The sequence below is a fragment of the Mobula hypostoma genome, chromosome 6 (assembly GCF_963921235.1).
Source record: "Mobula hypostoma chromosome 6, sMobHyp1.1, whole genome shotgun sequence".
Lineage (NCBI taxonomy): Eukaryota > Metazoa > Chordata > Chondrichthyes > Myliobatiformes > Myliobatidae > Mobula > Mobula hypostoma.
In genome coordinates, this window is record NC_086102.1 from 165,491,713 (window position 1) to 165,510,245 (window position 18,533).

General features: G+C 40.0%; 1 protein-coding gene across 1 annotated transcript in view; it reads left to right on the forward strand.

Annotated features, from left to right (window-relative positions):
• Positions 1 to 2,616: 2,616 nt before the first annotated feature.
• The window catches only part of dnah9l (dynein, axonemal, heavy polypeptide 9 like), a 317,674-nt gene continuing 301,757 nt past the window's right edge, over positions 2,617 to 18,533 (forward strand). Inside the window, 5 exon segments of the mRNA XM_063052593.1 lie at positions 2,617 to 2,730; positions 6,189 to 6,378; positions 12,213 to 12,312; positions 14,628 to 14,839; positions 18,271 to 18,504. Of these exon segments, the coding sequence (XP_062908663.1) occupies positions 2,663 to 2,730; positions 6,189 to 6,378; positions 12,213 to 12,312; positions 14,628 to 14,839; positions 18,271 to 18,504 (804 nt within the window). The 5' untranslated portion in view covers positions 2,617 to 2,662.

Below are 18,533 nucleotides of genomic sequence, written 5' to 3' on the forward strand. Positions count from 1 at the left end.
ATTTGTCTCTGTGAACAAAAAGACTTGATTTTCCAAATTCTATGATGCATTGTTCTGAAGAAGGAAAAAAAATGAGATGATCTAATCCGAATAGAGTCTCAGGTTGAAGGATAATTTATAGAGTGGGACCTCAAAAGTCTTAATATCAATTACTGCATATGTCATGTTTCTGTTAATGAAGGAATACAATAATGGGATTAATAGGTAAGTGGAGAATAGTGTTTTGTACAATACAAACAAGTTTGTCAAATTGTCAAAGCTCAATTTACTTATTGAGATACAGCATGGAATAGGCCTGTTTAGCCCTTCAAGCTGTGCTGCCCAGCAACCGCCCCCCCCCCCCCGGATTTAACCCTAGTCTAATCGGACAATTTGCAACCAATGAACCTACCAACCGGAATGTCTTTGGACTGCAGGAGGAAACCCACGCGGTCGCGGGGAGAACGTACAGACTCAATACGGACAGTGGTGGGAATTGACAGTGGGCTGGTGGCACTGTAGAGCGTTGTGCTAACCACTGCACTACTCTGCCATCTCAAATGAGTGAGTGTCCTTGATAAAAGAATGAAGTCTGCAGACCTATTTCAACTCAAATGAAATGGAGAACCAGTAGAGAAAACAGGTAAAATATGTGGAAAAGAGGAGCTGCCTAGGCAAGATGTTTTTTTTTAAGATTCCTACTTGTCTTGGAGGAATTGGGTGAACTTTTTCCAGGTTGGAGTAATCCTTCTGATGTCTTGGCTCCCAGATTTGGACTTAAGCTAGGTTCATCTTCATTGGATCTAAGACGGTGAGCTTGATTTGACATGATTTTGTTTTTATTTGATAAAATGACACATGCCCCATGTAGTGAGCAAAGTCACAGGATAAGGAAGTGTAGCTGTAGTAAAATTAATAAGTTGGTACAGAAGCTGGTGAATAATGTACATTGTAAATATGGTGTCTGTGTGATCTTTCCCACCTCTGTCTAATTGTTTACTACCGTTCGCAACTTGACACAAGAGTAAAACAGAACTTCATTCTCATCTCTGTTGTTTAGCATTCCTCATTTTTTCTTAAACCTGCATGGAGTTATTGAGTTATGACAGCACAAAAGAATGTCAATAAGCATCCATTCCCATTAATCCTAGACCCAATCCCACAAACCTACCTGCTCCCGACAGATCCCACCACTCATCCACACAGTAGCATTGATTTATATTGGCCAATTAACCTACCGACCTGCTTGTCTTCGGGATGCGGGAACTACCTGGGCTACCTGAGGGAAACCCGTACATTCACAGGAGGAACATATGGATTCCATAAGCGACACTTCTAGGTTAGGGTTAAACATTGGCTGCTTTGGGTGTGAGGCAGTAGCTGTTTGTTGTTTCAGGTTGGTACTTTGTCTGTTAGTGGGCCAGACATGATTGCCGTTGCTGTTTAAAACTGAGCTGCTGGTTGCTAAGCTTTAAGGTCCTGACAGTAAAAAATATGCCAGGGTGCATGATGCATTTTGTGTGTGAGTACAATTCAGTCTTTGCCAGTACCTTGCAGGTCTCATCAATGCCTAGTTTTAAATTGGTAACTATATCCTGGATCTCATGTGGAAGTGTCACAAGACTTGCACTGTAGTGGTAGGACTTTGTCTCCCCCAGCGACAGTATTGGCTTCCACAAATTCTGCCATGGTCTAATGCATCTGTGAGATGTCAGCAGGGAGGATGTGGACAGTAATCTCTTCCCTTCTGTTAGCTCTGTCACCCTTGGTCCCAAAGGAAGCCGCTGTGACTGGTGTTATTGAGCCCCCCTTTGTGATACACATTGATGTCCACCAATGGGAGTAAACTTTGTGCTTTCCACCACCAGAGCCCTTTTTAAATGATGTTTAACATGAAACACCAAGACATTGATTTTAAGAAATATTGAAGATGGCAAGAAACAGCCATTGGATTACTAGGCCAGTGATGCAAAAAAGATATGATACAGCAAAGTCAAACCCAATTTGAGCCAAAATGATCAGTCTTGACAATATTCAAACAGGTGGGGCAGCACACTTGTTTGAATATTAAGACAAGATCTAGATTTAGTCTTTTTTCCTAGCTTTAAAATGTAGAGTTTTAGTATCTGGTTCAAAGTTGCAATGAAGTCCAGTGCTAAGTGGTTCTGGTGATCCTGTATGCTTATCGGTGAATAGATCTGGTAACATTGTTCACTCATTTACTTGTGTTTGGTAATCGGCAGCTGACATGGTTGTCTGAGGTAGATTGATCACTTTTGTTCTGTAGGTTTACAGCATAACAGCTAGGTTTCTTGCCTTTTTGTCAAAAGTTACTTGAGTTGGGTTAGATTTTATCCTTAACTTCATAAGTTATCATGTGTTATGTATACTACTGTGAGTTACACCCTAGTTCGAAGAAATATTGTCTCATTTCTATATGTATTATGTGGTTATATACATGTATATAGTTAAATGTCAATAAACTTGACTAGATCTGACATCATTGAATTCTAGTTGTTTTTATTTTGATATATTTTCTCTTGCTTTTGTGCATTTCATCCAGGTTCTGGCTCCTATTCTGTCCAATACAAATAATCATTCAGGTTGGCCACAGGCTGTATCACATGATATCCAAAAACAGGTTGAAACTATAAAGGGCAAAATATTTGTTGTCCACAGACAAATGGAAGGAAAAACTATTTTGCCAATGCTTCTGCTTCCTGAAAGTCAAGATGTGAAAAAAGCAGATGAGTATGCTCCTTCACTGATTTTATTTCTTCATAGATAGTCGTAAACAAATATTGTCTGTTTTTTGGAATAAACATATTCTCGAGACGATAATCCTTCGTGTCAATTTTGAAGGTTTTCCAAACTCCTGCAATAGAATCGTTTTTTTAAAAATGGATAAGCAGTTTTTAATACATAAAAGAAGTTGCAGAAATTAAAGTACTAACATAGAACATAGAATAGTGCAGCACCGTACAGGCCCTTCGGCCCACAATGTTGTGCTGAACCTCAAACCCTGCTTCCCAAATAATCCCCCACCTTAAATTCCTTCATATACCTGTCCAGTAGTCTCTTAAACTTCACTAGTGTATCTGCCTCCACCACTGACTCAGGTAGTGCGTTCCACGCACCAACCACTCTCTGAGTAAAAAAACCCTCCTCTAATATCCCCCTTGAACTTCCCACCCCTTACTTTAAAGCCATGTCCTCTTGTATTGAGCAGTGGTGCCCTGGGGAAGAGGCACTGGCTATCCACTCTATCTATTCCTCTTAATATCTTGTACACCTCTATCATGTCTCCTCTCATCCTCCTTCTCTCCAAAGAGTAAAGCCCTAGCTCCCTTAATCTCTGATCATAATGCATACTCTCTAAACCAGGTACAATCCTGGTAAATCTCCTCTGTACCCTTTCCAATGCATCCTTATAGTGAGGTGACCAGAACTGGACACAGTACTCCAAGTGTGGCCTAACCAGAGTTTTATTGAGCTGCATCATTACATCGCAACTCTTAAACTCTATCCCTCGACTTATGAAATCTAACCAGAAATATAATTTTATACTTGATATTCCCAGTCACTTCACACATGAAATGCTCACATTCTATATTCTGATGATGTGAACTTGATCATGAAAGTCTGCTTCAAGGTTATTTCAGCACAATGGTCAATCGCCACCTGAGTGATAAAGATTATATCTCTGTCTCAATTCTCCTTTACATTGGTTAATGTAATGTTATGATTAACAACTGAACTCTCCTGATCAGCTTTCCCAAAAGATGCATATCTAGTTCTACTGTATAACTCAAGGTTAATAAGTAAAAAACCATACATTTGGAATGCCTAATTCATGGGACTGGAGAGGAGTGTGGTGTGCAATTCCCTGGGAATGGTGCCATGACCACTACTATCTTTAGGTGTACAGGGCATATTTTCTAGATTTCAAGGAAATGTAGGCTGACAGATTGAATGGACAATTAATGCTGAGAGATATGAAGTGTTGCATTTTGAGAGAGAGTGAAATGAAGTCCTGGCGAAGGATCTCGGCCCAGAACGTTGACTGTGCTTCTTCCTGTGGATGTTGTTTGGCCTGCTGCGTTCCGCCAGCATTTTGTGTGTGTTGCTCGAATTTCCAGCATCTGCAGATTTCCTCGTGTTTGTGTAACATAATTATAAAGTGAGTAAATCAAGGGGCTAAGCACAGAACCTTGTGGTGTGACTGTGGTAGTTGTGATTTGTGGAGCAGATGATGTTGTTGCTAATCAGTACTAATTGGAGAGGAAATCGAGGATCCAATGGCATAGGGAGGTATTAAGGTTTAGGTCCCTGGGGCTCAGTGCTGAGGTTCGAGCAGTTGATGGTGTTGAATGCTGAGCTGTAGTCAGTGAAGTGCATGCTGATTCGTTGCTCAGGTGTTCAGAGTTGGGTGAAGAGCCAATGAAATGGTATCTGCTGTTGACCTGTAGTGGATCCAGGTCACTCCTCAGACTGGAGCTGGAATGCTTCATCGCCAACCGCTCAAAGCACTTCATCGAGTTCTACTGGACGACGGTCATCGAGGCAGGTCTCCATGTTCTTGGGCACCAGAATGATTAAAGCCTGCTTGAAGCAGGTGGGTATCTCAGACTGCTGAAGCAAGAGGTTGAATATGTCCGTAAACATTCCAGCCAGTTAGTTAGCAGAGGTCTTCAGTTTCAGGTTTCAAGAACAAGGTGAAAGGCAAAGAGGTCAAAGTGGCATTTTGAAATTTTTTGAAGCAGCAGATAGTATTGAATGCACTGCTAAGAATAGAGGGTGATGAGTGGGGTGAGGGGCAGTCATAGATTCAGTAGTAACATTTAAAGGGAACTTTTTCAAGGCCACAGGGAGAGGACAGGCAAGAACTGGAATGCTTTTGCTTTAAAATAGTGTTTGATATGTCATTTCCATTTTCCGTTTATAATTACTACTGTCTTTGCTTCTTTGTTATTCACGTTTACTTTTGTTTTTACATGAAATATTAAACTTTTTTTATTCCTTGGGAGAATGTTTGAAAAAAATTCAATCCTCTGCCACGAGGATAAGCTGTTTTCAACTTATTTCTGTTCTTAAATTTCTCAGATGGAGGTGCATCAGATTTTCTGTGGAATTTTTATTGGTGATCAGTGAAGTTCCAGGTTGGCCAGGAAGAATGCAGGGTGATGGTGTAGGTGCTTGAAGCAACTTGAGTATTTCTAGATAGGTTGACAATTGGTAGAATACAGAAAGAAATGGTGGGTAGGGAAGGAACAAAATTGACATCAAGATAAAAGCAACAGAAGAACATTTTTTTATTAATTTAAAAAAGCATGAAAACTTAAAAGAGAAAATCCATCTGATTCTCCGTTCAAGGAAAGGAAATCTGTATCCTTATCCTGTTGAGTGGCTTTCTGACTGAAGTTCACGACAATGTAATTGACTCTTAACTGCCCTTTGAAGTGTCCTAGCTGACTACTCTCCACCGTCTTCAAGAGCGATCAGGAATGGGCAACAAATACGGGCTTTGGTGTGTGTACTATAGACGAATCTGAGTGTAGAGTAACTTCAAAAAAAGCTATGGAAATCATTAGCCAAGAAAATTAGCCATTGTTCTGCCTTGTGCAATTCTGGAAAATGGTATATAAATCATACAATTTAAAGATTTATAATATCATATGTATTCAAATCCAAATGTTCAGAATGTCCCTAAAATATTGAGTGTGTCTTCTGTTTTCTGTACCTGATAGTAGCAATGAGAAGAGGGCATGTACTGGGTGATGGGGGTGGGGTGGGCTTTATGATGGATGCTGACATTTTGAGGCTTTGTCTTTTGAAGATGCCCTTGGTGCTGTGGAGGCGAGTGCCCATGGTGGACTTGCTGGCTGGGTTTACAACCCTCCAGCTGCTTCTGATCCTGCACAGTAGCCCTCCACTGTCCGAAAATATCCAAGATCCAAATTTGTGACACTCTTCCAACAAAGTCAGCTATTAATCAAATATTTTAGTTTTATTTACACTCAAAGTATTAATTTACTTGTAAAGCATAATGTTTAAACAGTGCAAATAATCCAAGTTTAATACATAATCTACTGTTTGATGCTAACGAATTTGGACTGGAACCTCCTATTGTACATAAATAGTTGCAGTTGAAATAAGCTGGCCAGGTGGTCTCCAATGGTCTAATTTATTGAATGACTCTATTTGTGTAGCCTTCCACAAGTGGACAGATCAATACTTCATTCTGTTGAATCTATGGTGATACAGTGGGCACATCAGGTAATGGATGTCATCAAGCAAGATTCTGCCCAAGTCTTGTTTGAAGAATTCAATCCCGTACCAAGTGCAGAAATTTACTTCTGGATTTCAAGGAAAGGAAACTTGCTTTGAATATATAGGCAGGTTAGTATGTCAACTCTGTGTATTCAGTGCCTTTTTGGTAGCATTTGATTGCTGCTGTCACTTAAAACATAGCACTAATGTAAAGTGTTTTCCCTTATGGTTTCAGAAAAAAGTTTCAGTATTTTGAATATAGTTTGTAAAAGTAACTGTATATAGCAAGTACTGAGTGAATTATTGCATATGTAATCTAGAAGCTTGGTCTCACTACTGAAAGATCCAAGTTCGAATCCACTAAACTGAAATTTAAACCAATTATTAAGAACAAAAAGCTCAGAGTCTGCGATGACAATCGCAAAATTACCAGATTGCAGTCTAAAAACCTGTGTTTCACTGATCTTCGAGGGACATACCCACCATCTTCAACTGGTCTGACCCAAGTGTCATTCAATCCTTACAGTCTTCTCTTTTTCCAATATTTTTATTAATTTATATATAAGAATACAGTGTACAGGAAAAAAATGTCAGTACATTAAACCAAATCACATATAAAGACTCCTTACCCTATATTCGTACAAATCAATTAGTTCGTAACATTGAAAAATATTTTTTAAATAAAAAAATCTAACCCACTACCAAGACCAAAGCTGATTAGTAGAAAAAAAAGAAAAAAGATTGTTAGTCATCATCTGTGCTTTAACAGCAAATCAAATATTCTGAAAATAATTCAGAAAGGGTCCCCACAATGTTTGAAAGACTTGATTAGATTCAAAGATTGAACATTGAATCTTCTCTAAATTTAAACATGACATCACGTGACCATTGGGCATGAATAGGAGGGGCCACATCTTTCCATTTAAGCAAAAGTGTCCAAAGCTGCCCAACAAGCTCCAATGGGCACAGTGAGGGAAGGACAATAAATACTGGGTTTCTCAATCATGTCCACACTACCACAAATGAATTAAAAAGAGCTCTCTTAATTGGCCTAAAGAAAGATGTATCTTATTTTGAACCTGTTCTGTTATTCTGTAAAATGATGAAAAATGAATTGGAAAAATGTCCAGGCCATTCAGAATTGTTTGAATTGTTTGGTGTTAAAGAATCTATCAGTTTCAGACTTGAACATATTTATCAACTGAGTATCTGCAAAGATTTTTGCAGGACAGAATTCTGCATTATACAGAACATAGAACAGTACAGCACAGTACAGGCCCTTCGGCCCACAATGAAGGCATTTCCCTTGATTTGAGCTTTAGTCTTCCTGAGAACTAGCCTGACCAGTATTTTACTGAGAACTAGCCTGACCAGTATTTTACTGTCTAACCAGTGGAAAAAGTGCAAAGCCTCTCGAAATCTACCGTTAAGAGCATTTTAAACTACATTCTTTGGAACTTAAGGAACAGTACATTCTGCTCAAAGAGTAGTATTTTCTCACTAATGGATATTAATCTCAAGAAACTCTATTTTGTTCCAACAATAACAGGCACTGAGACCAAAGCTATACATTACTCAATTTCTGATCTCATTAGTATATAATTTCTGCAACACTTCCCTCCAACTTCCTTGCAGTAAAGACTGACTTACCATATACAGTACCATGTTAATTAATTGCTCTACCTATATATTATTATTTTGAGATCTGTGTCCAGGCATCTCTCAGTACCATGCCAATAGTTACTCAACAATTACCTCAGTTATTTTCACTTTTCCTCCCCATATTTTTTAAAGTGGCAGGTTTGCACTGCATAACTTTTGTCCTATCTTTGTCCTGTCATGTCAATCATTTAACTTTATCCCTTTTGTTGTCCTTACTATAACTCAAACAGCTTAATACCACCAGGGAATCTAGAAATACTAGACTGTGTTTCTTCATCAATGTTCTTGTTGTTAGTTGATACCTCAGTCCAAGATATCCTGAAGTGGGAGGGTGAGGAGCCAGAGGTCGTGGTACATATAGGTACCAATGACATAGGTAGGAAAAGGGATGAGGTCCTGAAAGGAGAATATAGGGAGCTAGGAAGGGAGCTGAGAAAAAGGACCGCAAAGGTAGTAATCTCGGGATTACTGCCTGTGCCATGCGACAGTGAGAGTAGGAATGCGATGAGGTGGAGGATAAATGCGTGGCTGAGGGATTGGAGCAGGGGGCAGGGATTCAAGTTTTTGGATCATTGGGACCTCTTTTGGCGCAGGCGTGACCTGTACAAAAAGGACGGGTTACACTTGAATCCTAGGGGGACCAATATCCTGGCAGGGAGATAGCGGGGGCTACTGAGGTGACTTTAAACTAGAATGGTTGGGGGGTGGGAATCAAATTAAAGAGGCTAGGCGTGAGGAGGTTAGTTCACAACAGAGGGATGGGAACCAGTGCAGAGAGACAGAGGGGTGTAAAGTGAGGGTAGACGCAAAAAGTACAAAGGAGAAAAGTAAAAGTGGCAGGCGGACAAATCCAGGGCAAGCATTAAAAAGGGCTACTTTTCAACATAATTGTATAAGGGCTAAGAGAGTTGTAAAAGAGCGCCTGAAGGCTTTGTGTGTCAATGCAAGGAGCATTCGTAATAAGGTGGATGAATTGAAAGTGCAGATTGTTATTAATGATTATGATATAGTTGGGATCACAGAGACATGGCTCCAGGGTGACCAGGGATGGGAGCTCAATGTTCAGGGATATTCAATATTCAGGAGGGATAGACATGAAGGAAGGGGAGGTGGGGTGGCGTTGCTGGTTAAAGAAGAGATTAACGCAATAGAAAGGAAGGACATAAGCCGGGAAGATGTGCAATCGATATGGGTAGAGCTGCGTAACACTAAGGGACAGAAGACACTGGTGGGAGTTGTGTACAGGCCACCTAACAGTAGTAGTGAAGTCGGAGATGGTATTAAACAGGAAATTAGAAATGTGTGCAATAAAGGAACAGCAGTTATAATGGGTGACTTCAATCTACATGTAGATTGGGTGACCCAAATTGGTAAAGATGCTGAGGAAGAGGATTTCTTGGAATGTATGCAGGATGGTTTTTTTGAACCAACATGTCGAGGAACCAACTAGAGAGCAGGCTATTCTGGACTGGGTTTTGAGCAATGAGGAAGGGTTAATTAGCGATCTTGTCGTGAGAGGCCCCTTGGGTAAGAGTGACCATAATATGGTGGAATTCTTCATTAAGATGGAGAGTGACATAGTTAATTCAGAAACAAGGGTTCTGAACTTAGAGGGGTAACTTTGAAGGTATGAGACGTGAATTAGCTAAGATAGACTGGCAAATGACACTTAAAGGATTGACGGTGGATATGCAATGGCAAGCATTTAAAGGTTGCATGGATGAACTACAACAATTGTTCATCCCAGTTTGGCAAAAGAATAAATCAAGGAAGGTAGTGCACCCGTGGCTGACAAGAGAAATTAGGGATAGTATCGATTCCGAAGAAGAAGCATACAAATTAGCGAGAGAAAGTGGCTCACCTGAGGACTGGGAGAAATTCAGAGTTCAGCAGAGGAGGACAAAGGGCTTAATTAGGAAGGGGAAAAAAGATTATAAGAGAACACTGGCAGGGAACATAAAAACGGACTGTAAAAGCTTTTATAGATATGTAAAAAGGAAAAGACTGGTAAAGACAAATGTAGGTCCCCTGCAGACAGAAACAGGTGAATTGATTATGGGGAGCAAGGACATAGAAGACCATTTGAATAATTACTTTGGTTCTGTCTTCACTAAGGAGGACATAAATAATCTTCCAGAAATAGTAAGGGACAGAGGGTCCAGTGAGATGGAGGAACTGAGCGAAATACACGTTAGTAGGGAAGTGGTGTTAGGTAAATTGAAGGGATTGAAGGCAGATAAATCCCCAGGGCCAGATGGTCTGCATCCTAGAGTGCTTAAGGAAGTAGCCCAAGAAATAGTGGATGCATTAGTGATAATTTTTCAAAACTCGTTAGATTCTGGGCTAGTTCCTGAGGATTGGAGGGTGGCTAATGTAACCCCACTTTTTAAAAAAGGAGGGAGAGAGAAACCAGGGAATTATAGACCGGTTAGCCTAATGTCGGTGGTGGGGAAACTGCTGGAGTCAGTTATCAAGGATGTGATAACAGCACATTTGGAAAGTGGTGAAATGATCGGACAAAGTCAGCATGGATTTGTGAAAGGAAAATCATGTCTGACGAATCTCATAGAATTTTTTGAGGATGTAACTAGTAGAGTGGATAGGGGAGAACCAGTGGATGTGGTATATTTGGATTTTCAAAAGGCTTTTGACAAGGTCCCACACAGGAGATTAGTGTGCAAACTTAAAGCACACGGTATTGGGGGTAAGGTATTGGTGTGGGTGGAGAATTGGTTAGCAGACAGGAAGCAAAGAGTGGGAATAAACGGGACCTTTTCAGAATGGCAGGCGGTGATTAGTGGGGTACCGCAAGGCTCAGTGCTGGGACCCCAGTTGTTTACAATATATATTAATGACTTGGATGAGGGAATTAAATGCAGCATCTCCAAGTTTGCGGATGACAAGAAGCTGGGTGGCAGTGTTAGCAGTGAGGAGGATGCAGGGTGACTTGGATAGGTTGGGTGAGTGGGCAAATTCATGGCAGATGCAATTTAATGTGGATAAATGTGAAGTTATCCACTTTGGTGGCAAAAATAGAAAAACAGATTATTATCTGAATGGTAGCCGATTAGGAAAAGGGGAGGTGCTACGAGACCTGGGTGTCATTATACACCAGTCATTGAAAGTGGGCATGCAGGTACAGCAGGCGGTGAAAAAGGCGAATGGTATGCTGGCATTTATAGCGAGAGGATTCGAGTACAGGAGCAGGGAGGTACTACTGCAGTTGTACAAGGCCTTGGTGAGACCACACCTGGAGTATTGTGTGCAGTTTTGGTCCCCTAATCTGAGGAAAGACATCTTTGCCATAGAGGGAGTACAAAGAAGGTTCACCAGATTGATTCCTGGGATGGCAGGACTTTCATATGAAGAAAGACTGGATGAACTGGGCTTGTACTCGTTGGAATTTAGAAGATTGAGGGGGGATCTGATTGAAACGTATAAGATCCTAAAGGGATTGGACAGGCTAGATGCAGGAAGATTGTTCCCGATGTTGGGGAAGTCCAGAACGAGGGGTCACAGTTTGAGGATAGAGGGGAAGCCTTTTAGGACCGAGATTAGGAAAACTTCTTCACACAGAGAGTGGTGAATCTGTGGAATTCTCTGCCACAGGAAACTGTTGAGGCCAGTTCATTGGCTATATTTAAGAGGGAGTTAGATATGGCCCTTGTGGCTACGGGGGTCAGAGGGGATGGAGGGAAGGCTGGGGCGGGGTTCTGAGTTGGATGATCAGCCATGATCATAATAAATGGTGGTGCAGGCTCGAAGGGCCGAATGGCCTACTCCTGCACCTATTTTCTATGTTTCTATGTTTCTATCTCCAGGATCCCGATACTATGACAGAAATGATCCATTTATGTTTGCCATGGTTTCTTGCCAAAAAGCTCCGATATTGGAAATGATTTTGTTTCCTCTTTTATTTGCAAATAGCAGTTGTCAAGTGGTTTCCAGTTACCTTGTATAACAGGTAAGCCCAGATGTAGTATTCACCGGGGTAAGCCTTGGGAAATTGATGCAACTTTACTGTATGACCAGTATCCATGACTCCAGCATGATAATATTCTCAGTAAATTGACTTACAATTTGTACACTTGTGCTTGCATAACTAGAACCACTAACCTTGTTGGCAAATGCATAAGGAAATGCTGGCATTGCATCGTGCCAGTAATTTTACTCAAAATTTGGCCTCTGTGTACTGTATATGTACTTAAAGGTAAGAGGTATTATGTAATCATTTCAGATCAGAAAGAATTGACTTGTTTTGCTATATAATTTTAATAATAACTCTACAATTGTTTCTAAAGCTCCAGCATCCCAAGGTTCGCAAAATAGCTGATATTCTGAAAATGACAAAAAGCAGCTACTACACTACATTCAAAAGCATTATCTTGAAATTAAGAGAAGGTAATTTGCTGCCATAACATTTCAATATGTAATGTATACATTGCAAGATAAAAATCACCAGGGACTTGGATATGTTAAAACAAAAGGTTTTCTGATATTTAGGCAAACAACTTTATTTTAGCTTTTTTGAAACAAATGCAAGTGATGAATCTAAAGTAACTTTTAGATTTATTGGCATTGTTAATGCAGTACGTGTGAAGTATTGAGGATAACTTCAACTGGTATTGAGGGAAAACAACTGAAAGGTTAGATGTTGAGATTTGGACAGATGCCTGGTGATGGCAGCATTAGTAAATTGATGAACTATGGCAAGTTATTGATTTTCTTGTGCCCAAACTATTCCTAAGCAAAAAAAAACTTGCTGTTGCTACTGGAAACTTAAAAGCAAAATGTTGGAAATACTCAACAGTCGAAAGAGTTTCTGATTTAAAAAGAATTGCTCTGAAATATTAACCCAGTTTCTCTCCTCAGATCCAAGTACCATATTTCCTGTGTGATACATTTATTCCCACGTAGTTTCTTTGTTAGATGACCATGTTTACTTTCAGGATGTCAATTAAATATTTATTGTCTCTCCCCCCCCCCCACCCAAACAAATCTCAAGTACAGTATCTATTTCTCTTGATCTCTAATCATAAATTTGTTAATTTTTTTCTAATTTAGCCCAGACAAAATGTAAATTATCTGATGCTGTCTAAGAGTATTTAACTTGTTATATATTTCCAGCATTTTGTTACATGCTGTAGGAATTTGTATTGTAAAAATATTATTCATAGAGTTTGTTTGCCTACGTTTCATAATCAGCCCTCCAGGCAGGGCCGACAAAATGAAATAATTCCTAGAAAAATGGATACAAAATTCTGTAATCATTACTAACAAATTACATGTTAACTGGGATTTGTCTTTTTTAAGTGTGGTGATTTGAAGTTTTTAAAGCATTTATGTAAATCCTTGGATTTTCTTTAATAAGCTTCCACCACCCTAAAAAAAAGTACAACTTTTCTATGTTGCTCTAGATTCACTTTACAATTTGTGAGTTTTGTTTGTCTGTTTTGCTCTTACACGGGTATGAAATGGTAATAAAAATAACTGGGGGGTTGTTTTACCTATCCTACAGCACACAGTAATTTTACCACAATCAGATTTAATATCATTGGCATATGCTGTGAAATGTTCTGTGGCAGCAGTACATTGCAATACAAAATTTAAAAAAAAACTATGAAATGCAATAAAGTAGATTGCAATTTATAGTTTTATATACACATACCTTATAGCTTTATCAAATTAGTGCAAATAAAAAGTGGGGAGCGAAAAGAGGTAGTGTAAATGGGTTAGTTGTCCATTCAGAAATCTCATGGCAGAATGAAAGAAGCTCTTCCTAAAACGTTAAGTGTGTGCCTTCAGGCTCCTGTACCACCACCATGATGGTAGCAATGAGAAGAGAGCATGTCCTGGGTGATGGGGCTTCTTAATGACGTACTGCCTTTTTGACACATTGCCTTTTGAAGATGTCCTGGCTGCTGGGGAGACGAGTATCCATGATGAAGCTGGCTGAGGTTGCAACCTTCTGCAGCTTTTTCTGATCCCGTGCAGTGCCCTCCATACCAGATAGTAGTGTAACGAGTTAGAATCCTCTCCATGGTACATCTATAGAAATTTGTGAGAGTCTTTTGGTGACATACCAAGCCTCCTCAAATTCCTAACGAAGTGTATCCACTATCATGCCGCCTTTGTTATTGGGTCAATATGTTGGGCCCACGATAGATCTTTAGAGATGTTGCCACCCAGGCACGTCTTGCCCTTTCCACTGCTCAATGCAGACTGGTGTGTTCGCTCGACTTCCCTTCCTGAAGCCCGCAATCAATTCCATTCATTTTCATCACAAGTTTCACATGTCATGCTTATGTCCTCTAAATCAGGGATGCATCTCACCCTAACCACGGATTTCTTACTCTCCTCCCATCCAGTAGGCGCTACAGGAGCCTCCGCTCCCGCACCAGCAGGCACAGGAAGAGCTTCCTCCCTGAGGCTGTGACACTGCTGAACCTCTTATCACAGCACTAAGCAGTATTGCACCCATATTGTACTGTCTCAGTACTTTTATATTTGTGTGCTGTAGCACTTACTTTTTATTCGCAGTTATTTTGTAAATAACACTATTCTTTGCATTTCTGGTCAGATGCTAACTGCATTTCATTGGCTTTGTATCTGTACTCGGCACAATGACAATAAAGTTGAATCTAAATAAATCTAAATGTTTTCTTAGAGATGTTAGTCAATCACCAAGATAATTATTAGTCCTCAAATGTTTGCAGCTGTCTCAGAGGCTCAGGACATTGAATTGCATCTTCGACCTTTGAAACATCACCTTTCCCAACTGGAAGAATCAAACTTCCCTGAAATTGAGCGACTAATTACTCCCCTATTCCACACTATCTGCTTAATATGGAGCCACTCCAGATATTATTGTTTCCCATCAAGAATTATTGTCTTGCTACAAGAATTCTGCAATTTAATCATCAACCAGGTAAGAATATAATGCAAGTGAGAGTATCTTGTCCTTAGTAAATCCTTAATTAATAGCTTGGAAAAGTTACAATTTAGGAAAATTTGTGACTATATTATATTTCCTATGCAGTTCCCATTGTGGCAACAAGTTATGAATAGCTCTTCTGACAAGAATGGAGAAAGTTTCCAGACTACTTTTAATGAATATAATGTTTCTACAGAATACTACAATGATAATGAGCAATGATAACTGATTTTTAAAAAAGAACTGTAACATCTTGCTGTTTTTTTTTGAAACTCAACATTTCGCTGTGCTTCAACAGGTAGATCGTCATCTCGGGTTTATTTAAAGCTTCTTTGTCACCACTGTTACGTTTTGTAACTCCAAAACAGAAAACTAATTGGAATGGAGTCCAGAATGCAAGCCTGACTTCGTTTTTACTTTAAGTGAGGCGCACACATATGACATGGTGGCGTAATGGTGTATGTCACTTACATACTGTTACAAATAACTCCCATGAATTATGTAAATAAGTACAGGTCCTGAGCAATCAAACACTCCTTTAATGTCAACCCCCTCATTGCTGGGATCTTCCCTCCCCTCGACACTCCCCAATGCCTGCACATCTCTTCTTAGATAAGGGGCCCAAAACTGCCCACAATACTCCAAACGCAGTTTGACCAGTGCCTTAAAAAGCCTCAGCATTACATCCTTGCTTTTGTATTCTAGTCCTCTTGAAGCAAATGCTAACATTGCATTTGCCTTCCTTATCAATGAGTCACCCTGCAAGTTGACCTTTAGGAAACCCTGCACAAGGACTCCCAAGTCCCTGTGCATGTCTGGTTTTTGAATTTTCCCCCCATTTTGAAAATAGTTATGCCTTTATTCCTTCTACCAAAGTGCATGACCCTAAACTTCCCTACAGTATATTCCATTTGCCATTTCTTTGCCCATTCTCTCAATCTGTCTGTCTTTCTTTACCACCTGTCCAAAAGTATTTTAAACATTGTTATTGTGCCTACTTCTTCAGCTTTCTCAGTTTGTTCAATATATCTGTGAGTAAATTTACTCCTTTGGTCCCTTTTAAATTTTTCCTCTCTGCTGTCTAGTTACAGACTATCTCACCTGGGGAAAAGAATGCTCTCTGTGCCCCTCATGAATTGACATACCTTGTTAACGTAGCATGTTAACACCTTCTTAATGTAACTATATACATAATTTTAAAAATTACTTAAAATGTGTAACAAAAAATTTGGCTTTTCTAATGTTGTTCAAGAGTGTCAGATTTTTTGGTCAAGTCAGATTTAAATACAAGTTGTTAGAATGGCAGACATTCCATAGTCGCAGTGAAACAAATTCAGTGCAGCCAGGTAAGACCAAGATATAGGAGCAGGATTGGGCCATTTGGCCCATCGAGTTGGCACTACAGAACACATGCGACAGTACTCTGGTAGCTAAAAGGATAAGAAATCCGACTAAAAGTATCACCAAAAATTCCTTTTCTGAGGTAAATTGTGCTGAATTATCACTGCAAGTGAAGGAGCAAGCGATGGCAAGGTGAGTTCAGGGGATGAGCTGAGATGGTGTGTTGCAGATGGAGATCTGATGCTCATGCAAATGGCCTGGGTGGGAGATCTGATCACTCTGGGCATCGAGAGAAGTTGGGGCCTGGGCAGAGGAGATCTGATGCTCATATAACTGACCCAGGGGCAAAGGTGGATTTCTTTGGGCCTCGAGCTGATTTGAAGAGCCTGAGGGTGGCGACTGGGCCAGGAGTGAGTTGCTGGGCAGTGTGATACAGGCCCTGAGACCTTCACAGTAGCTGAGTCCCAATGTGAAGTACGATATACTGTTTAGACATTTTAAGCACCAGCCCAGATAGGAGGCGAGAGCCGATTTCACTCACTCTCCATGATGGTCACTTCTCTCTTCTGGGCACCAGAGCCTTTTGCTGTCTGTAGTTTGTTCAATTTAAACACCAGCCCAAATAGTCTGACAAGACAGGGTGTCAGGATCTGGTGTGAGAGCTGATTTCATAGGCTGTCTGCAATGGTACTCTTCTCTTCGTGAGTTTCTATCGAGACTGCTTCGGCTGCTCTGCTCTCTGCCCACCAACACGATGGACTGACAAGTGAGGCTTTGGGCCTGCTCCAGGCTGCTCTAGGGTTCAGATCTGAGGACTCAGTTGTGGTTTGGAATGTTGTTGTTTGCTTCAATAGTTCGCATGATCTGTGTGGTGGACGGTCTCATGCTATCCATTCGAAGTAGGCTGCCATGGGTTTATTGCGTTCACTTTCCAGAAGTGGCTGCGTGACCTTGGCTTCACTTGAAGAACGATCAAGTTAACCAGCAGGGCTGTAGCTGAGGCAGCAGAGACAGGATCAGCATGGGTGTGGACCAAGTACGTCCAGAGGGGCAGATAGACAGTGTATCCATCTTTTTGCAAACCCTTCAGTAGTTGCATAGACACCTGAAGAGTAGACTATCTGTTGGATGGAAGCGACCAACAACTCTGATAGAGGCAGATGCCAAGTTTTTAAGCTCACCAGTGGGAGGTGGTGCTTTAGCACTGCTGGCCTACCACCTCGAGGGAGTCTTGATCATAAGCGAGCCGAAACCCCTGAAGACAGGTCGCAGATCAACTGATGATCCCACTGGTGATAGCACAGGACAGTTAACATCTTAGTCCACGTGTATTTTCAATTCAATTCTATGCATTGTGTTCTTTTGTTTTTATTATTTTTTTGATTGGGTTCTTTTTGGATTCTAGCTTTGGGGCTTCCGTGAGTAAGTAAACCTCGAGGTTGTATAATGTATACAATTTTTGATAATTAATCTTGAATCTTGAAACACTATTTGCTTATTAAAACAATGATGAATTGTAATACCAGTGTTTCTGTAAAGGAAGGTGTTGAATTTCAGTAGAATACGTGTGGGAGGCTGCCCTCAGCACATTGTGTTGGTTGTTAATGCAAATGACTTATTTCACTGTATTTTAGATCTACATGCGATAAATAAAAGAATCTGAATTTGAAATGTTTTCACTGTATAAATATTGTAAGCTGTGAAATGTGGGCACAGTTGATCTTTAATAATATTCCTACTGTATTCTATATACCTTTATGGATTTGTTAATATTTGATAAAATCTTTAAAGTTTTTAAAGCAATTTACAGCTATCTTTTACTGTAAATTATGTTTCAGGACATTCTTGAATGTGTCCTGTGACATTTTTTTTCACGAATTGAAATGTGTAATTTTTGAACTTATTATTACAAAAACTTTTTTCCTTCAGCAGCTGAGTAAAAAATTAAATGGTCATGAAAAAAAATCTCAAACAACAGGAATTCTGCAGATGCTGGAAATTCAAGCAACTTTTATGAAAAAAAATCTGCTCTTTTAACAATAACAGAATTTCAGCTGAGAAGCGTTGTCTTGTTTTTTCAATAGGCTTCGAACTATCTTGTTCTAGAAGAGATTTTCAAAGTTGAGATAGAAGAGGCACTGGAGAAGGTACAAGTTGCCATACGTATATTGAAAGCCTTCAAGAATAGTTTTCATGAACACAGATTAAAGATTTCCTGCTATTACAATAGCACAATAGAAGTGAAGCTCTGGGACTTTCCATCACAAATGGTGTTTGCTCATTTTGATATGTTTCTTGACAGATTGTTGAAAACTGAGGTGAGTAAACTTTGTTATACATGTATAGA